This window comes from Nomascus leucogenys, chromosome 7b, assembly GCF_006542625.1.
Source record: "Nomascus leucogenys isolate Asia chromosome 7b, Asia_NLE_v1, whole genome shotgun sequence".
Taxonomy (NCBI): Eukaryota; Metazoa; Chordata; class Mammalia; order Primates; family Hylobatidae; genus Nomascus; species Nomascus leucogenys.
This window is the reverse complement of record NC_044387.1, coordinates 68,271,639-68,293,545: the sequence shown is the minus strand read 5'-3', so window position 1 is coordinate 68,293,545 and position 21,907 is coordinate 68,271,639. Positions and strand designations below refer to the sequence as shown.

Sequence of the window (21,907 nt, the reverse complement as noted above, 5' to 3'; positions counted from 1 at the left end):
TGAGGCAAGTATATATGAAATATATAAAACTCTTTCATTCCTTCTACATTTTTCTCAGGAATTAAAAAGTCTTGCAACTAAAAAGCCTGATAAGATTGGTATTCCTGTTATTAAAGAAGGCATACTAGATGCTATTATGGTTTGGTTTGTGCTCCAGCTTGATGATGAACATAGTTTATCCACAAGTCCTAGTGAGGAAACATGTTGGGAACAGGCTGTCTACCCCGTACAGGACCTTGCAGGTAGGTCTTGTCCATTTTTTTTTTTTAAACCTCTTGCTTTAATATTCTAAGTATTCGAGTCAGTGGCCAAAAAAAAAATTACTTTGGATATGAAGTTTTCAGTCAAAGGAGGTTGGTTAAATCTTTCAGAACTTCATTTTTTTCAAAAGAAATTTGAAATAGGTAATATTTGTGGTTAAGAGAGACAAACACAACTCTGTTGCATAGCACTTGGAAAACCTATCATTATTTCTTCAGCTCTGATTTTTCTTTTTCTTTTTTTTTTTGATACAGAGTCTCGCTCTTTCGCCCAGGCTGGACTGCAGTGGCGTGATCTCGGCTCACTGCAAGTTCCGCCTCCTGGGTTCACGCCATTCTCCTGCCTCAGCCTCTCGTGTAGCTGAGACTACAGGCGCCTGCTGCCACGCGCGGCTAATTTTTTGTATTTTTAGTAGAGACGGAGTTTCACCGTGTTAGCCAGGATGGTCTCAATCTCCTGACCTCGTGATCCACCCGCCTCGGCCTCCCAAAGTACTGGGATTACAGGCGTGAGCCACCATGCCCGGCCGATTTTTCTAGTTATCAGTAGATGAAAGAAATCCTGCTCCATTATTTCATGGAAAGTATTGGAAAAGTATTGCTTTTAGTGCAGGAGTTCTTACTCCTTAGAGAAGCCGATAACATCTGTGGAGCCCTGCATCATAAAAATGTACACATTCATATAAGCACAACATTTTTCAGTTGTAGAGAGTTCATGAATCTGAACTTCCCTAGGGAAGTTCTGTATAAAGATTTTTTTTTTTTGTATGGAAATTTTTTTTACAGTGATTCAATGGGTTTCAGTAAGTTTAAAGTAGTTGAATTATATAGAAAAACTACCCTTTTTAGGCTGGGTATGGTGGCTGACACCTGTAACCCTAGTATTTTGGGAGGCCCAGGTGAGAGGATTGCTTGAGGCCAGGAGTTTAAACCAGCCTGGGCAACATAGCAAGACCTCATTTCTTTTTTTCTGTCTTTTTTTTTTTTTTTTTGAGACAGAGTCTCGCTCTGTTGCCCAGGCTGGAGTGCAGTGGCGCAATCTCAGCTCACTGCAACCTCCGCCTCTTGGGTTCAAGCGAATCTCCTGCCTCAGCCTCTTGAGTATCTGGGACTACAGGTGCATGCCACCATGCCCAGCTAATTTTTTGTATTTTTAGTAGAGACAGGGTTTCACCGTGTTAGCCAGGTTGGTCTCGATCTCCTGACCTCTTGATCCGTCCGCTTCAGCCTCCCAAAGTGCTGGGATTACAGGTGTGAGTCACTGTGCCTGACTGCAAGACCTCGTTTCTGCAAAATGAAAAAATTTAGCTGGGGATGGTGGCAAGTGCTTGTAGTCCCAGCTACTTGGGGCACTGAGGAAGAAGGATCCCTTGAGTCCAGGAGGTTGAGCCTGCAGTGAGCCAAGATTGAAACACTGCACTCCAGCCTGGGCAACAGAGGGACATCCTGACACACACACACACACACACACACACACACACACACACACACACACACACACACAGAAAAACTCTACCCTTCTTAAACTGGAAGTTAATACATCTATTTCTGTTTAGTTTCTTAATCAAGGATCTAATTTGGCAAGGTCATAAAGGCCTGGCATCAGTATATTGTTGTGGCTAGTATGTTGTTTTTGGAGTCAGTTAGGTAGATTTGGATTCAGTTCTTGTCTCTGCTACTTACTCATTCCCTCCTGGCCATCCTTGCCACTTGCTTCTCAGAGCTTTTGTTGTATCATATATAAAAACGGGATGATACCATTTATCTTGCAGCACTGTTTTAGGGATTCTTAAAGATAGTGGGTATAAAATGCCGACCACAGTGACTGGCACTCAGTGAATGACGTTTTTTACTTGTGTTTATTCTAGCTCTCTTATACTTGTAGTAAGTTAGACAGATGGTCTTTTGTTTTTTAATCCTTCTTAGAGAAAGGACATTTACATGTTTAAGCGTAAGAATAGCAATTTATGGCTGGGCTCAGTGGCTCATGCCTGTAATCCTAGCACTTTGGGATCCTCCTGCTGAGGTAGGAGGATTGCTGGAGTTCAGGAGTTTGAGACCAGCCTGGTCTCTACTAAAAATTTTTAAAAATTCAGGCATGATGGTGAGCGCCTGTAGTCCCAGCTATTCTGGAGGCTGAGGTGGGGAGGATAGCTTGAGCCCTGAGATTGAAGCCACAGTGATTTTCTCACCTAGGCAACAAAGCAAGACACTGTCTCCAAAAAACCCAAAAAAGTGTAACAACTTGTATTTTCAACTGGTTCCAGGGTTAATGAGAAGGAATTGTGATTATACATTTACATTTTAAAATTTTACCACATGTAGGCCAGGCACAGTGGCTCACGCCTGTAATCCCAACACATTGGAAGGCTGAGGCAAGAGGATCACTTGAGCCCAGGAGTTCAAGACCAGCCTGGGTAAAACAGCAAGACCTCATCTCTATTAAAAAAAAAAAAAATAGCTGGGCCTGGTGGCATGCATCCATAGTCCCAGCTACTTGAGAGACTGAGGCAGGAGGATCACTTGAGCCCAGGAGTTGGAACCTGCAGGGGACCATGTTATGCCACTGCATCCCAGCCTGGGTGACAGAGTGAGATCTTGTCTCAAAAGACAAAACAAAACAAACAAAAGTTTTCCCACATATGAAAGGAGTATGATACGGTCTTTATTGTAGGACTTGGTTCTTCCTTATACTTTGAAGTTCCTAGACATGCAAGAATGTCTAAAATACTTAGTTAACAAATATAACTGATACAATTCTGTTGAATGTTACCTTGTTCTTTTGGAAATTTCTCTTAAAGAATGTCCCTTTAAGCTAAAGTGAAGTTTGATATTTATCCCTGAATTTTATCTTTGTTGTTGTTAGCCTTTATTACCAAAGATGATAGAGTCCCCTCCAGTACTCCACCAACACCCCAATTTGGGGATATGGAGAGACCTAGTGATGGCATTAAAAACATTATCATACTGATAGTCTCAGGGTCAATAATGGAGCTCTCAAATGTCTCCATTATGCTACTGGTTAATTGAGTATTCAAATTTCAGTTTTTCCCTAAGTAAATCTGGTAGAGTTTTCCTAGTTTTTTGTATATTAAATGAGTGTTTGTAATCCTTTCTATAGTGATTTAAAGAATGGGGGGTTCGATGGAGGATGGAGATGTTTATGTGATCCTCTGGCTTATAAGTACTCCATATTTTTTTTTCCTTCTTACTATTTAATGAAGACTACTGGATAAAGCCTGGAGACCATGTGATGATGGAAGTGTCTTGTCAAGACTGTTACTTAAGAATCCAGAGTATTAGTGTCTTGGGTTTGGAATGTGAAATGGATGTTGCAAAAAGTTTTACCCAGAATAAAGACTTGTTATCATTAGGAAATGAGGCTGAACTTTGTAGTGCCCTCGCTAACCTTCAGACCAGTAAACCAGATGCTGTAGAGCAGACATGTGTATTGGAATCTACAGAAATTGCTTTGCTTAACAACATCCCATATCATGAAGGCTTTAAAATGGCAATGAGCAACGTTTTGTCTTCACTGACTCCAGAGAAACTGTATCAGACCATGGATACTCACTGTCAGAATGAGATGAGCTCTGGAACTGGACAGAGTAATACTGTACAGAACATCCTTGAACCTTTCTACGTGTTAGATGTGTCTGAAGGCTTCTCTATTCTGCCTATTATTGCTGGCACACTTGGGCAGGTTAAACCATACAGTTCTGTGGAAAAAGACCAGCATCGTATTGCTCTGGACCTCATATCTGAAGCCAATCACTTTCCTAAAGAAACACTTGAGTTTTGGCTGAGACACGTGGAGGATGAATCTGCTATGTTACAAAGGCCAAAATCAGACAAGTTATGGAGCATAATTATATTGGATGTCATTGAGCCATCTGGGCTCATTCAGCAGGAAATAATGGAAAAAGCTGCAATATCCAGGTAAAACACAAAATAATAACTTTTGGCTTTGTTTTTTTTTTTGAGCTCAGATTTTATGTAAATTCCTGAAGTTCTTTAATGGCATAACTGTAAAAATAAGTCAAGATTATTGTATGCTCCTCAAGCATTACTTTTCAGGACGTGTGACTTCATTTGATGCTAAAATTGTCGCTGGTTTGGCCAGTGGGAGGTCCTTAAAACTAGTTCCTATGTCTTTTTGACACGTTCCCATAATTCTTTGAGCATCTTCTTACTTGGGTGCAACCAGATGTTTTATTTTCATCTTGAATTTTTCTCAACCCCAGCCTTAGGATTAGTCTTTCTCCAAGGGACGCTGGTTCCTTTTGGTTCCTTTTAGTGGAGAACTATATTTTGAAACCAAGATATATATACAAGATTATATATATATATATATATATATTTATTTTAAGACAGAGTTTCGCTCTTGCTGCCTAGGCTGGAGTGCAATGGCTCACTACAACCTCTGCCTCCTGGGTTCAAGCGATTCTCCTGCGTCAGCTTCCCAAGTAGCTAGGGCACGCCCCACCAGCTAATTTTGTATTTTTAGTAGAGACGGGGTTTCACCATGTTGGTCAGGCTGGTCTTGAATGCCTGACCTCAAGCGATCCATCCCCCTTGACCTCCCAAAGTGCTGGGATTATAGGCATGAGCCACCACGCCCTGCTGAAACCAAGATCTTAATGATAGGTCTGTATGCTTATTGCTACTGGTCATTGCTTTTAGGCTCTCTGAGTTGAAAAAGCTAGGAAGGGGATGTGTGTGTTTTTGTGTGCATGTACACACACATGGATCCATATATACGTGCACAATCATACACATACAGGTGTTTTTAATTTATATAAAATACTGATACCTTCAGTTCTAATCCACTATCACATGGTACATTATAGTGTTCTCTTTTTTCATATTTATATTCTTTCTCCAGCAGTAAAAGCCTGGCTCTAACATGAATATACTTACTCATTTGCTCATAGGGAGAATCCACATAACATTGTTTCAAACTTGCTAACACACACTACTCTGGAAAGCAAAACTACCAACGAGAGTTCAGTATTATAGTTTTTTTTGTTTTGTTTTTTTGTTTTTTTTTTTAGACACGGGGTAGGGTAGAATGGGGTCGGGTGGGATGGGGTGAGGTTAGGGTGGGGTTGTGGTGGTTCTCACTATGCTGCCCAGGCTGGTCTTGAACTCCTGGGCTCAAGTGATTTTTCCACTTCAGCCTCCTGAGTAGCTAGGGTTATAGGCATGTGCCACTGCTTATAGGTTCATAGGTTTTAAAATATACATACTGATGAAATCCTATGTGTACAATTAGGTAAGTTTTGATAATTGAGTGATTTTTTTTTTTTTTTTTTTTTTTGAGATGGAGCATCACCCTGTCGCCAGGCTGGAGTGCAGCGGCGTGATCTCGGCTAATTGAGTGATTTTTATCAAAAAGTTTGTTTTTGAAATTGCCTTCATAACAATACATTGATTAGAAGAAACAGCAGTGGCAAAGGTGGTTTTATTTTTTATTTTTTGGTAAATAGCCAGAAATTTTGTGGAGGCCTTTTTATAATGTCATTATTCAAATTTGGTAAGTTCAGTTTTTTTTAATTAATTAAATTAGAAAGTAAAGAAATTGGTTAAATTAGTACCAAAGATGTATTTCAGACATGTTTTTTTTTTTTTTTTCCGAGACGGAGTCTTTCTTTGTCCCCCAGGCTGGAGCATGCAGTGGCGCGATCTCGGCTCACTGCAAGCTCTGCCTCCCGGGTTCACGCCATTCTCCTGCCTCAGCCTCCCGAGTAGCTGGGACTACAGGCGCCCGCCAACACGCCCAGCTAATTTTCTGTATTTTTAGTAGAGACGGGGTTTCACTGTGTTAGCCAGGATGGTCTCGATCTCCTGACCTCGTGATCTGCCCGCCTCGGCCTCCCAAAGTGCTGGGATTACAGGCTTGAGCCACCGCGCCCGGCCTGGACATGTTTTGAATAATGGACCATTTTGGGGATCTTCTTTTTTGTTTTTATAGTTGCAGTGTGACTGTTGAGAATGATGACACATGAATTTGCAAATTCTTCTATGTGTGCCAAAAAATTCAGTATAATTACTTTATAGCCACAATTTTATTAAAAATTGTTTTGAAATTATGATAAAATATGCCTACAATTTACTCTTAGTCATTTTTCACTTCATTAGTGTGAAGTATATTCACCTTGTTACGTAAATTATCTCCAGAGCTCTTTCATATTGTAAAACACTCTATACTGAATAAAGGACAATTTCCCATACTCCCCTCCCACCCTGGGTCCTGGCATCCAGCAATCTACTTTCTGTTTCTATGAGTTTAACTAACTCTTGAGACCTCAAACAAGTGAAATCATACAGTATTTATTTTTCCTTTTCTGACTGGGTTGTTTCACTTAGCATAATGTCTTCAGGGTTCATCCATGTTGTAGTATGTGTCAGAATTTCCTAATGATTAGTGATGTTGAGCATCTTTTCATACACTTTTTGACCATTTGTACATATTTTGGAGAAATATCTATTCAAGTCTTGCCCATTTTTTAACTGGGTTATTTTGTTACTGAGTTGTAGGAGTTCTTTCTATATTCTGGATACTAACCCCTTATTTCATATATGATTTGTAAATATTTTTTCCCCCACTTCATAGGTTGCCTTTTCACTCTTTTGATCTTTTCCTTTGATGGGCAAAAGTTTTAAAGTTTGATTTAGTCCTATTTGTCTACTTTTGCTTCGGTTGCAAAACAGCTTTTGATATCATATCAAGAAAATCATTGCTGAATCCAATGTCCTCAAGCTTTTATCCTATATTGTCTTTCAGAAGTTCTATAGTTTAAGGTCTTATATTTAGTTGTTTAATCCATTTTATGGGATACAAAATAAACATACAAAAATCAGCTGCATTTGCATGTACTAACAAAGGCTAAGCTAAATAGAAAATTAAGAAAATCCATTTATAATAGCATCTAAAAAATAAAATACTTAGGAATAAACCTACCTAAGAATACTTAGGCAAAAGACTTATATTTACACTGAAAACTACAAAACATTGCTTAAAAAAAAAATTTAAAGACAAAGATGAATGGCAAGGCACACTGTGTTCATGGATTGGAACACCTGCAATCCGTATCAAAACCTCAAGAGTGTTTTTTGTAGAAACAGAAAAATTTACCCTAAAATTTATATAGAATCTCAGAGAACTCTAAACCGCCAAGACAGTCTTGAAAAAGAACAAAGTTGGAGGCCTCACACTTCCTGACCTTAAACAAACTACAATCAAGACTGTGGTATGGTACTGGTATAAAGACAGACATATAGACCAATAGAATTAGAAACAAGAGCCCAGGGCAGGCACGGTGGCTCATGCCTGTAATCCTAGCACTTTGGGAGGCCAAGGCGGGCGGATCACAAGGTCAGGAGATCGAGACCATCCTGGCTAACACACTGAAACCCCGTCTCTATTAAAAATACAAAAAATTAGCCAGCTGTGGTGGCATGCGCCTGTAGTCCCAGCTACTCGGGAGGCTGAGGCAGGAGAATCCCCCTGAACCCGGGAGGTGGAGCTTGCAGTGAGCCGAGATAGCGCCACTGCAGTCTGGCCTGGGCAAAAGAGTGAGACTCCATCTCAAAAAAAAAAAAAAAAAAAGGAAGAAAGAAACAAGAGCCAATATAAATAAACCCACAAATTATGCTCAGAAAACATATCCGAAATATGTTTTCCAAAATATACAAAAACATGTATACTTTTATATACACCATATACAAAAATTAACTCAAAATGGATTAAACAACTAAATATAAGACCTTAAACTGTAAAACTTCTGAAAGACAATATAGGAGAAAAGCTTGAGGACATTGGATTCAGCAATGATTTTCTTGATATGATATCAAAAGCTGTTTTGCGCCGGGCGCGGTGGCTCACGCTTGTAATCCCAGCACTTTGGGAGGCCGGGGCGGGCGGATCACAAGGTCAGGAGATCGAGACCATGGTGAAACCCCGTCTCTACTAAAAATACAAAAAATTAGCCGGGCGTGGTGGCAGGCGCCTGTAGTCCCAGCTACTCGGAGAGGCTGAGGCAGGAGAATGGTGTGAACCCGGGAGGCGGAGCTTGCAGCGAGCCGAGATCACGCCACTGCACTCCATCCAGCCTGGGTGATAGAGCGAGACTCCGTCTCAAAAAAAAAAAAAAAAAAAAAAAAGCTGTTTTGCAACCAAAGCAAAAGTAGACAAATAGGACTAAATCAAACTTTAAAACTTTTGCCCATGAAAGGAAAAGATCAAAAGAGTGAAAAGGCAACCTATGAAGTGGGGAAAAAAATATTTACAAATCATATATGAAATAAGGGGTTAGTATCCAGAATACAGAAAGAACTCCTACAACTCAGTAACAAAATAACCCAGTTAAAAAATGGGCAAGACTTGAATAGATATTTCTCCAAAATATGTACAAATGGTCAAAAAGTGTATGAAAAGATGCTCAACATCACTAATCATTAGGAAATTCTGACACATACTACAACATGGATGAACCCTGAAGACATTATGCTAAGTGAAACAACCCAGTCAGAAAAGGAAAAATAAATACTGTATGATTTCACTTGTTTGAGGTCTCAAGAGTTAGTTAAACTCATAGAAACAGAAAGTAGATTGCTGGATGCCAGGACCCAGGGTGGGAGGGGAGTATGGGAAATTGTCCTTTATTCAGTATAGAGTGTTTTACAATATGAAAGAGCTCTGGAGATAATTTACGTAACAAGGTGAATATACTTCACACTAATGAAGTGAAAAATGACTAACAGTAAATTGTAGGCATATTTTATCATAATTTCAAAATTATGGGATATTTGTATCATATTTGTATCCCATAATATGAAGTCATTTATGAGTTGTAACAGGTTTTTGTTGTTGTTTTTCTTTAGAGTTTTCTGTATATGACATATCATCTATGAATAGAGATAATTATACTTATTCCTTTCCAATTTGGATACATTATTTTTTTCTTGTTTAATTTCTTTGGTGAGGACTTCCAGTACTGTGTTGAACAGAAGTGGAAAGAGTGGGTACCTTTCCCTGGTACCTGATCTTAGGAGAAAAGCTGTCGGTCTTTAAGTGTGGTGATGTTAACATGATAGTTGTGGGCTTTTCATATATGGGTTTTATTATGTTGACGTAGTTTCCTTCTATTCCTAGTTTGTTGAATGCTTTTATAATGAAAGTGTGATTTTTGTCAAATGCTTTTTCTGCGTCCATTGAGATGATCATGTGGTCTTCATTCTGTTAATGTGATGTATTGTAGTAATTGGGCTCCTGCCTTGGCTTCCCAGAGTGTTGGGATTACAGGTGTGAGCCACTGTGCCTGGCCTGCAGTTGTTTTTAAATGTTCATTCTTGCTGGATGCGGTGGCTCATGCTTGTAATGCCAGCACTTCGGGAGGCCAAGGCGGGCGGATCACTTGAGGTCTGGAGTTTGAGACCAGCCTGACCAGCATGGAGAAACCCCGTTGCTACTAAAAATAAAAAAAAAGTAGCCAAGCGTGTTGGCACATGCCTGTAATCCCAGCTACTTGGGAGGCTGAGGCAGGAGAATCACTTGAACCCGGGAGGCGGAGGTTGCTGTTAGCTGAGATCGCGCCATTGCACTCCAGCTCTGGGCAACAAGAGTGAAACTCCGTCTCAAAAATAAAATGTTCATTCTTAAGTTCTATTCACTCATGCTAGTTTAAAATACAGACAAAAGCTTGAAGGTTTGGTAAGCTCTTTCGTTTTTTGTTTTTTTTAAAAACCACAGCTATGGTTTGAGTGTCTCCTCCAAAGCTCATGTGTTAGAAAGTTAATCCTCAGTGCAACAGTGTTGAGAGGTATGATATTTAAGGGGGGGATGAGTGAATTAAGGCCATTATCATGGGAGTGGGTTTTTTATACAGGATGAGGTCAGCCCTCTTTCCCTTTCTCTCTCTCTCCCTCTTCTCTCTCTCTCTGCCCTCTGCCATGAACAGTCAGCCAAATAAGTTTCTGTTCTTTATAAATTACCCAGTCTGTTGTAGTTTGTTAGACTTTTGAGTTACAATGTTATTTTTTTCATTGCTGAAGGCATGGATGGTTCTGAAGTATCATTTAGTTTTGCAAAAGATTTCTGAGGAGTCTAGCAGTTGCAGTAATGTAAGTAACAACAGAACACTCAATGTTAGTAAAGACAAGCAGAGTTTCAAGGCAATGGTCATTTTATCTGAACATAGCTAAGATCTGACACTATCTTTTAGCCCCCAACCTAAGGGCAGGGAGGGGGCCTTAGTCACCATTCATCTCATTCACATACAGAAGTTGAGTTGCAAGGATAGTAACAGAGAAAAAAAAATTGCAAGCATAGATAACAGAGAACTAAACTGATTATCATTTAGTTGACAGTGTCAGATCCCACAGGTTGAGGGCTCAGTTCCAGACTGCCCCCTACTTCAGATGCCAGTTACAAGTATGTCACTTGTACTTCTTACAGGCTGTAAATTGGAAGTTCCTGAGACCACCTCTTCAAGTTCCATTACTTTGCTAGAGTGGTTCACAGAACTCAGGGAAACACTTTACTTATGTTTGCCCATTTCATTTATTATGAAGGATATTACAAAGGATACAGATGAAGAGCCAGATGAAGAGATGCATAGAGTAAGCATGCGGGAAGTGGCACAGGGCTTCCATGCCCTCTCTGGGCACCCCCTAGGAATCTCCATGTGTTCAGCTACCTGGAAGCTCTCTGAACCTTGTCTTTCTGGGTTTTTATGGAAACTTTGTTATGTAGGCATGACTGATTACATCATTGGCTATTAGTGATCAACTCAACCTTCAGTGTGGCTCCTCTCTCTGGAGGCTAGTGGGTTGGATGGAAAGTCCCAATCCTCTAATTTTGCCATGGTCTTTTAGCCCCCAACCTAGGGCTAGGTAGGGGCCCTTAGTCATCATTTATCTTATTAGCATACAGAAGATACTCTTACCATTCTGTAGGTTCCAAGGGTGTTAGGAGTTCTGGGGCAGGAAACAAGATGAAGACCAGATATATATGTATCTTATTATAATCACAATATCATATTTGCCCTATGTATACTTTATATTCGGCTATTCCTGAGTTGTATCCTTTGTAATAAATCCGTAAATATAAGTAAAGTGTTTTTCTGAGTTCTGTGAGCCATTCTGGCAAATTATTGAACTCAAAGAGGACGTCGTGGGAACCCTTGATTTGTTACAGCCTGATGGGTTCTTCTTACCCACTGCCCAGAAAAGCCAATACAGTGAGAACAGCAGGAGTTGCAGTAGGGAAAGTTTAGGTGGCCTCATGCCTGTAATCCCAGCACTTTGGGAGGCTGAGGTGGGTGGATCACTTGAGGTCAGGAGTTTGAGACCAGCCTGGCCAACATGGTGAAACCCCGTCTCTACTAGAAATACAAAAATTAGCTGGGAATGGTGATGTATGCCTGTAATCCCAGCTGCTCAGGAGGCTGAGGCAGAAGAATTGCCTGAATTTGGGAGGCAGAGGTTGCAGTGAGCTGAGATTGTACCACTGCACTCCAGCCTGGGGAACAGAGTGACTCTGTCTCAAAAAAAAAAAAAAAGAAAAGAGTGTTAAGTATCACAAGGCAGCCAAGTGGAAGAATGGGAGATGTTTTTCAAATCCACCTCCCTGAGAACTCAGAGGCTAGTTTTAAAGGATAATTTGGTGGACTGGTGGCTAGGGAATGGATACTGCTGATTGGTTGGGGATGAAATCATAGGGATGTCAAAAACGGTCTTTCTGCGCTGAGTCAACTTTCTGGGTGGGAGTCATAGAAGCAGTTGAGTCTGAAAAATGTCTCAAAGACCAATCTTAGGTTTTACAATACTGATGTTATCTATAGGAGCAATTGGGGCAGTTACACATCTTGTGACCTCTGGCTCCATGATTCCTGAGCAGTAGGACATTATAGGAAAGCAAGCTAGGGTACAATGACTGGGTATCATTTAACTGTGCCTACATTTTAGCAGAATTCAGGGTCCTCCCATAATCCTAACCTTGTGGCCTTTCCTCAGTTTTACAGTGGCCGTTTTGGTCCCTGAACAAGGAGGGGGTTCATTTCAGGAAGGGACTATTATCATCCTTGCTTTAAACTATAAACTAAAATTCCTCCCATAGTTAGCTTACCCTATGCCTGGGTCAGTCAGTTTGTGAGGTTAGAAGCAAAATGGGGAGCTATGTTAGATTTATTTCACTGCCGTAATTTTTGCAAAGGTGGTTTCAGATTTATAGATGGCCAAAAGTACTGAAAGTCCAGGACCTACAATTGGCATCAGAACTGGGGGCATTCATGTGGGACTGAGCTCTTATAGCACCTGATGCTAACTCCAGGTAGTGTCAGAATTTATTTGAATTGTAGTACACTCAAAAGGTGTCTGAGAATTTTTCTGGGGTGGGAACCTCCTCCCTGCACGCCCCCCCCTCCCCCCCCGCCCACCACCACTTCGTGTCAGAAGTTTTATTTTTATTTTTTTTAGACAGGCTCTTACTCTGTCACCCAGGCTGGAGTGCAGTGGCATGATCATGGCTCACTGCAGCCTTGACTTCCTGGGCTCAACCTATGTTTTATAAATAGAAACGGTTCCTAAGACTACGTAAGTGACTCACATGGTATCGTTCTCCAACTCTCTTTCTCCCATAGATTACATAGCTGTAAGGTTAGCTTTTATTAACCTGTGTGCCTTTTTAGCTTGCTAATTTCATAGAATGATACCTCTTGTGGCCATTGGGGGAGTGGAGGGTTGTTAGTCAAGCAACATAAAGTTCTGTGGCTAGTCTCTCCTTTCAGAGACCTTTGTGATCTTGAAGAAAATTAGATCTGATTTTCACTTAAATGGATCACAGTTAGCAGATAACTTCAATTGTTCAGATAATAACATGAGTTTTCAGGATTAAACTTGATCCTTTTGAGGAAAAAAGATTTTTCCAGTGATTTGGGAAGACATAAAATTTTAGCCAGTTTGGTAAAGGCATAGATTGGAATTTGGTTAAGAGCTGTGCAATTTTATTAAGAGGTGTGAAATTTCACTAACTGTGGAGACTGAATTTCTACCAGACTACCTAATATGACAAAAAGTTGATAGGAAAGGAATAGCAACAATGAGTAAAGCACTGGGGTCAGGGTGGAGTCCATTTTTAGGCAAATTTATGAATATAGGATTTATTACAACTCAGAAGGATCATGTCGTTATATTTAGTGGGTGAAGAGAGATTATCCTGGTTCAGGATCATGACATCCTTATCAGTCTGGAGCCATTACACTTACGAGTCATCTCTAACTTTCCTTGCTGGATCTGTGCTCCTCACATCATGGCTGGGGATATGGCTTCCTGTTAGTTTGTCTTTAGGAGAGAGTGAGCTGTTACAAGAGCAGACTGTTTCCTTATTAACTTTTCCTCAAATGTATTGTTTTGAAAATTTTCAAACTTAGGAAAAATTGCAAGAATAATAACAGAGAACACTAGATTATTGTTTAGGTTACTGAACCATTTGATAGTTGATTGTTGGCATCATAAACTTCATCTTTTCTTTAGTATTTAGCATGTGTTTCCTAAGAACAAATGTTTTCCCTTACATATCACAATAAAATTATCACTCAGGATATTTCACATTGATAAAACACTATTATTAATATATAGTGCATATTAAAATTTTCCATTACCCCAGTAATATTCTTCATTGCTTTTCTTCCCAGTCTAGCTCTAATCAAGAGTCTTACCTTGCATTTAGTTGCCATGTCTTGTCATTATAATTTAATTGTCCTTGCTTTAGATATCTTTAAGTGGTTATAAAAGTGAGATAATCAGTTTAGTAAGAGACCGGAGAATTAATTTAAATCTAATTCAAGAGCAGTAGTGCCAAAGTAGTTTTGAGGAATGGGGTGTTTTATAGCTTAGCCTGTCTAGGTTTTAATGATCTATTTAGGGAGACTACATAGTATATAATTTTGGAAATGTATATGAATTACTTTTTAGGATATGAACAAATGTGTTGGTGAAATGTTTAGTTCTGTATTTTTATAAGTGTATTCTTACTCTATTTAACTTAGGAGTAAAAACATACTGTGAAATATACATATGATAATATAAAGTTCACCTGCCTAGTATCCTGTTCTAGAAATTCAAGTAGGAACAAGCTTGGAATATTCAGTAAAAATGTAGATTTGACATTTGATTGTAAATGTGGCAAATGAAAATAATTACTTGGTTTAAAGTCTCCTCCACCTCTATTTTACTGGATGTCAGTAGGTGGCCCACCCACCCTTCTCTCCCTTCCCACATAGCACATAGCTCAGGTGTGAGGAAACAAGACTACATAGGTAGGTGTGGAAGCTGCCTTGACTTAAGAGCCCTTAGCTTCCTATAGCAACTCTTCTCCCATGGGCATAGCTTCCACGGCCTAGCAATATGAACACCTGGTTACACTCTCAGGGAAGCCCACATGTGGTATGGGTTCCCATCAGGCATTTATCCTTTGTTCGTAGTTCTGTCCATCCACATATAGTCTACCTATTAAGAGGCATTCTTTTTTTTTTGTTTTTTTTAACCATAAGCAATGTTCCTGATAAACACAGCTGACATTCTGTTCTTATAAGATTTTCAGGGAAAGAGAAGGTAAACCCAAGGTCAACTGTAGGAAGAGAAAGGATTTTATTAACCCTTGACTCTCTCTCCTCCAGTATTAGAGTATTTGGACTTTTTTTTTTTTAATTTTGCATTTGGAGTGTTTAACCTTTTATTTTGAAATAATTTTTAAGCCTTTGGAGAAATTAAAGAATAATACAAAGAACTTACCATATACCTTACACTCAGATTCACAAACTATTACTATTTTGCCACATCTGCTAAATTGTTCAGGAAAAAACATTTCAGGCTCTTTCCCTGAACCATAGATACAATGTGTCTTTACTCCTAATACCCTGGAATGCATAGGACATTCACTGATAGAATCAGTGTACAATTATTAAAATCAGGAAATTTACAGGGACACAATACTGTTATCTAAGCTACAAATCTTATCCAGATTTCACCAGTTGTCACAATAATGTCCTTTGTAGCTTTTTTGTTCCTGGTCTGGAATCCAATCCAGGATCATATATTCCATTTAGTTTTCATGTCTCTAGTGGTGCAATCACTGCTCACTGCAATGTGGACCTCCTGGGCTCAAGCGATCCTCCCACCTCAGCTTCTTGAGTAGCTGGGACTACAGGTGTGCACCACCACACTTGGCTAGTTTATTTATTTGTAGAGATGGGTTCTTGCTATGTTGCCCAGGCAGGGGTTGAAGTCCTGGGCTCAAGCAGTCCTCTCACCTTGGCCTCCCGAAGTGCTGGGATTATAGGCATCAGCCACCGTGCCCAGCCTGTCCCATTGTTTTTGATGTTAATACAATCCCATGGTTTAAGTTGTATCTACACATTTCTCCATTCAGTAAGTTACTGTTTCCCCCTTTGTGATAAGTCATTTGTGGGGGTGATACTTTGAGACTGTAAAAGGATATTTTCCTAATCAAACTTTGACCTACTAGCTTTAGCATCCATTGATGACTTTCCTGAATCTAAAGATGTATGTCCATTTAAATAGCTAACCTGTCATTTTTCTCTTTCACTGATCAGTAGTTACTTTGACTTGGGAAATTATTTCTAGTGGTTTACTATTCTGAAATACCAGCCATGAATAACGGAAAGTCTATTAGACTCTTATGTAATCTGTAGCTCTTTACTGATTTATCATGATTCTTAATTACTGATGTTTATACAATGTAGGGGATTACAAAGGGTTTGTTTTTGGTTTTATGTTTTTTTGAGACAAAGTCTCACTCTGTCACCCAGGCTATAGTGCAGTGGCGGGTGGCTCACTGCAACTGCTACCTCTTGGATTTAAGCAGTCCTCCTGCCTCAGCCTCCCAAGTAGCTGGGACTACAGGTGCATGCCACCTGTAGATCTCGTTGGCTAGTTTTTGTATTTTTTGTAGAGATGAGGTTTTGCCATGTTGCCCAGGCTGGTCTTGAACTCTTCGGCTTAAGTGATCCACCCACCTTGGCCTCCCAAAGTGCTAGGATTACAGGCGTGAGCCACTTTGGCCCTGCCCCAAAAGCTTTTTAAAATATGTACTTTTTTCCTTAGGTGTTTACTACAATCTGGAGGCAAGATCTTTCCTCAGTATGTGCTGATGTTTGGGTTGCTTGTGGAATCACAGACACTCCTAGAGGAAAATGCTGTTCAAGGAACAGAACGTACTCTTGGATTAAATATAGCACCTTTTATTAACCAGTTTCAGGTAAGTGTCTAGAGGAGAAGTTCAACCAGGATGCTGTTGAACCTTTGCTCTCTCTTTAGTCACTGTTTAATCTAGCTAAACACAGTGACTAAAGTTTAGCTGGATTAATCACAGTGACTAAGAGCACTTAGATTTTTACCTATAATAAGTTCCTAGAACAAAGGAACTTATTATAGGTAAAAATCAACCTAGAGGTTATAATAACCAAGGAATTTTGTCATGACTGCTGATAAAAGTTTATAGATATTTGGTCAGGTGTGGTGGCTCATGCCTGTAATCCCAGCACTTTGGGAGGCCCAGGCGGCTGGATCACTTGAGGTCAGGCGTTCAAGAGCAGCCTGGCCAACATGGTAAAATCCCACCTTTACTAAAAATACAAAAAAATTAGCCAGGTGTGGTTGTGCGTGCCTGCAATCCCAGCTACTTTGGAGACTGAGGTGAGAGAATCGCTTGAACTCAGGAGGCAGGAGTTGCAGTGAGCCGAGATTGTGCCACTGCACTCCAGTCTGGATGACAGAGCAAGACTGCATCTCAAAAAAAAAAAAAGTTTTTAGATACTCCTCCGAATCACTGTCATAAATGGAAGGGTCCTAGGTTTTAATCTTATGAAAAAGAGTGGTCTTTGTCCAAAAAAGATCTGTGTTCTAAACTTGAACCCTTACATTGAGACCTCAGGTTGGCAGCTGATAAGTATCAGAAGCTAATGCTCAGATTCTAGGAAATCAGACGGCAGAGAGCAGGAATGCAAGAGCCTAGGAAAACAAAGCTGAAGGAAAAAGGGGTTAGCCTCTGTTTAGGAAATAAGGAGTCAAGATTTAGAAATGGGCTGGGCATGGTGGCTCACACCTGTAGTCCTGGCACTTTGAGAGGCAAAGATGGGGCGGATTGCTCGAGCTCACAAGTTCGAGACGAGCCTGGGCAACATGGGGAAACCCCATCTCTACAAAAACAAAAATTACCTGGGTGTGGTGGTGCATGCCTGTAGTCCCAGCTACTTGGGAGGCTGAGGTAGGAGAATTGCTTGAGCCTGGGAGGTGGAGGTTGCGGTGAGCTGAAATCACGACACTGCACTCCAGCCTGGGTGATAGAGTAACAAATGTTTACTGAATGTCTACTACATGTACATTTAGATTTGGGGAATAGGGCTATGAAATAAAGAGAGAAGTTCCTGCAGTCATGGATTTAGCATTTACATTGGAAGAGACAATAAACAAGTAAAAAGACTGCTATGATAGATGGTGAGAAGTGCTGTGGACATAAGCAGGTTAAGGGAGTGTGGAGTATGGGATATACTATTTTATATAGGTTACACCTAAGGAAAGGACTCATGGGTAAGTGATAAACAGAGGCCTGAAAGAAATAAGGAAGCAAATCACACAAATCAAAGGATCAGCAAGTGTAAATAGCTAGAGGCAAGATCATGATTGAAGTATCAAAAACAGCAAGAAGCAACCAAGAGGTAGAGTGATGAAAGATGCAGTCAGAGTATTAGGGGCCAGATGCTGACCTTCTGGCCAGGACTTTGTAAGGACTTTGGCTTTTGCTCTGAAAGGGGTAGGAAACAACCGGAGGATATTGAACAGAGGCTTGACATGATGTGACTTATGTTTTGAAGGGATTGCTATGGTTGCTGTGTTAGGAATAAAACACCGGTGAGACCAGGCAAAGGCATGAAATTATTGTAGTAATCCAGGTGAGAGGTGTCAGTGGCTTTAGTGGTAGCAGCGAAAGTGCTGCAAAAATGGTGAGATCCTTGATATATTTTAAAGGTAGGGCTGGTGTGGTGGCTCATGCCTGTATTCCCAGCACTTTGGGAGGCCAAAGTGGGAGGATTGCTTGGACCCAGGAGTTCAAGACCAGCCTGGGCAACAAAGTGAGACCCTCTCTCTACAAAAATTAGCTAGGCATGGTGGTGTGCCCCTCTAGTCCCAGCTACTCGGGAGGTTGGGGTGGGAGGACTGCTTGAGCCCAAGAGGTTGAGGCTGCTGTGAGCCAAGGTTGTGCCACTGCACTGCAGTCTGGGCAACAGCAAGACTGACCCTGTCTCTAAAAATAAATAAAGGTAGAATTTTCGATTAGTTGGATGTGGGCTATGAAAGAGGACTCCTTTTTTTTTTAGGTGAAAGCACCTGGAAGAATAGTTTCCATACTGATAATGGGGAAAATAGGATCAGGCTTTGTGTGTAGCTGTGGTCACTGAGCAATTGGGTAAGAATTCAGAGAAAGCTCTGGGCTGAAGATTTAAATTTGGCAGTTAGCAGCATGTAGCTGGTATTTAAGGCCATAAGACTGGATGAAATAGCTTGGGGGTATGTAGATAAAGAGGGCTGGGAACTGAACTCTAGAGAACTCAAAGTTATGAGCTTGGTTTGGCTGGTTATATAGAAGGAACTGGCAAAGATGACAGGAGGGCCGGGCATGGTGGCTCATGCCTATAATCCTAGCACTTTGGGAGGCCAAGGAGGGCAGATTGCTTGAGTCCAGGAGTTCAAGACCAACCTGGGCAACATGGCAGAAACCCATCTCTACAAAAAATACAAATATTAGCCAAGTGTGGTGGTGGGCACCTATAGTCCTAGCTACTTGGGAGGATCACTTGAGCCCAGGAAGCAGAGGTTACAGTGAGCTGTGATCGTACCACTGCACTCCAGCCTGGGGAACAGAGTGAGACCCTGTCTTAAAAAAAAAAAAAAGGAGTGGACCAGTTAGTGTGAGAAATAAAAGTGGGGGCCGACTATGAGGTATGGGTTCAGCAGTGTGGGGATTAGGAGGCAGGTGATAAGAGGTGACGTGAGAATCTAAGGCTTCTTCTGGTTTGATGTAAAAATAGGAACAAAAGGCATAACAAGGAGTCTTAGAAATGGTGTGGGGTTACTGTTGAGTTTTTATGGGGAAGAAAGGCTGGATGCTTTCAAGGATGCCCAGGGAGAGGTGAATGTATCTGTGTCCTGTTTCGCCTTATACAAGGAAAAGTGGTTTTTAAATGACAGTTTCCTTTTGTTTCAAATGAAGATGAGGCTAAAAATTATTAGCATTAATAGCAGCATTCAATTGCTACTAAACTTGATAGAACACTTAATAGTGATTCTCAACTTTGTACATTGGAAACATCTGGGGATCCTAACGCCAGATGGTTTGGGGTGTGGCCTGAACAGTTGGGCTTTTAAAAAGCTCCCCAGGTGATTTTAATTTGCAGCCAAGATTGAGAACCACTGCCTTCTAGAAATAAACTTATTTTCCAAATGAAATCAACTATTGTTTGATTGAATCTGGCATCATTTCTGAAACAATTCAATTAGTGTTGTACCATTATTTCATAAGCAAATCCTTGGGTTAAAAATTTTAGAGCTGTTTGGCTTAAGAAAAAATTTAATCTGCTCTCATCCAAATGAAAGATCTACAGGTAATGGAAACCAGAGCAAATTATCTAACCTGAGTAAATCTTGGTTTGTTCATTCTTTTTGTACTGGAACAATGAAAGTTCTAATGAAAGCCAGCCTTAGCTTGATGTGGTAATACAAAGGAGGTAATGTAAAAAGTATTCTATCATACTGAGTCAAATACAAAGCAATCCCTGACCACAAAAGGAACGTGTAAAAATGAAAAACTTGAGCCCTGACCACAAAAAGAAAAAGTGAAAGTGAAAAATTTATACTTTCTCTAGGTACCTATACGTGTATTTTTGGACCTATCCTCATTGCCCTGTATACCTTTAAGCAAGCCAGTGGAACTCTTAAGACTAGATTTAATGACTCCATATTTGAACACTTCTAACAGAGAAGTAAAGGTAAGGACAACATGCAAAATGATTTTGTTTGTTATTGTTTAGAATAATTATCTTAAATTAGGTAATACTTTCATACATAGTTTTAGCTACTTTAAAGATTTAAATCTTATTTTCTGAACAATATACAAAAATGGATTTAAATAAATATTAGTAAACAAAATAGGTTAATACTGATATGAATTAGCTAGTGGAATGTATTTTAAATTTTTGTATTTAAAAGTAAAAAGAGAAAGACTTAATCTAAGTCTACTCTATGCACTCTGATATTTTCATAATTTCTTAATTTTCATAGGTATACATTTGTAAATCTGGAAGAGTGACTGCTATTCCATTTTGGTATCATATGTACCTTGATGAAGAGATTAGGTTGGATACTTCAAGTGAAGCCTCCCACTGGAAACAAGCTGCAGTTGTTTTAGATAATCCCATCCAGGTTGAAATGGGAGAGGAACTTGTACTCAGCGTTCAGCATCACAAAAGCAATGTCAGCATCACAGTAAAGCAATGAAGAGCAGTTTTCCAATGAAAACTGTGTAAATAGAGCATCAACAAGTACAAAATTCTTGTCTTAATTAGTGGGGGTATATAAAAATTCCTTGTAATGGTCAAATATTTTTAAAAATTGACATTAATAAAGCATATTTTAAAAGATTCTAAATAAAAGAGTAGCATTATTATAGAAATACTGCTGCAGATTTGCTTTCTGGAAAAGGATACATCACTAGTTTTTTAAATTAGGAAACTTCTTTTGCTCGATTTTACGGAATAGGGATTCTAAAAGTCTTATCGTTATTGACATGTGTCAGTAAGTAAAGCAAAACTTTACTTTTGTAGGCATCTTGGCCTTTTTTTTTAAAATCCAAACTTGTAATTGGGAAACACTGAAAGACTGAGGGTTATGGTTACCTGTAAATTCCAGTCTTGCTTCCTTTAAATACTCAGCGTACATCTGAAACATCTCAGGTTTTGTTTTGAGAATGCAAGCTTGAAAAAGAATTTAAGCTATAAGCTAAATGTAATTAAAACAGTAAAGGAGTTAGGGAATAAATCTTCAGGAGGCAGCATTTTTCTTGGTCTACTTTGGCAAAAGAACATTTAAAAGCTGGTAACAAAACAAAGTTAAATTGAAGACAGACTTACTCCTATACTATTTTTCAAAGTTTTGATTTGGATGCACAGTAAGTACATTAATTGACCCAAATTTTACAAACTTTTGAAATAGATTAAGGAAGATCCTTATTATGCCTCCTATATGCTGTATGCTCTTTGTAAGTCACAAATAAGACGGATCTTTGCTCCAGACTACCTGTTCTTGTTACCTCTATTATTATACTACCCAGCTTTATTTTTAAAATAAATTTTATTGCATATATTTAAGGTATACAATGTGAAGCAAATTAACATATCTATCATCTCAGTTACCCATGTATTTTTTGTTTTTGACAAGAGCAGCTGAAATCTACTCATTTACCATGAATCCCAAATACAGTACAAATTTGTTACCTAAAATCCTCATGTTGTACATTAGATCTCTAGACTTGTTCATCCTACGTATCTGCTACCTTGAATCCTTTGACC

General features: G+C 39.7%; 1 protein-coding gene across 2 annotated transcripts in view; it reads left to right on the top strand.

The window, feature by feature from the left end:
• The window catches only part of PRMT9 (protein arginine methyltransferase 9), a 48,150-nt gene extending 26,570 nt beyond the window's left edge, over nt 1–21,580 (top strand). The window contains exons 8-12 of one of the 2 annotated variants that reach the window (XM_003257788.3): nt 59–242; nt 3,485–4,199; nt 16,389–16,542; nt 20,207–20,329; nt 20,622–21,580. In XM_003257788.3, coding sequence (XP_003257836.1) covers nt 59–242; nt 3,485–4,199; nt 16,389–16,542; nt 20,207–20,329; nt 20,622–20,837 — 1,392 coding nt within the window. In that variant the 3' untranslated portion in view covers nt 20,838–21,580. The remainder of the gene's footprint in view (nt 1–58; nt 243–3,484; nt 4,200–16,388; nt 16,543–20,206; nt 20,330–20,621) is intronic. The other variant, XM_030816214.1, reaches the window with a different exon arrangement.
• The last annotated feature ends 327 nt before the right edge of the window (nt 21,581–21,907 follow it).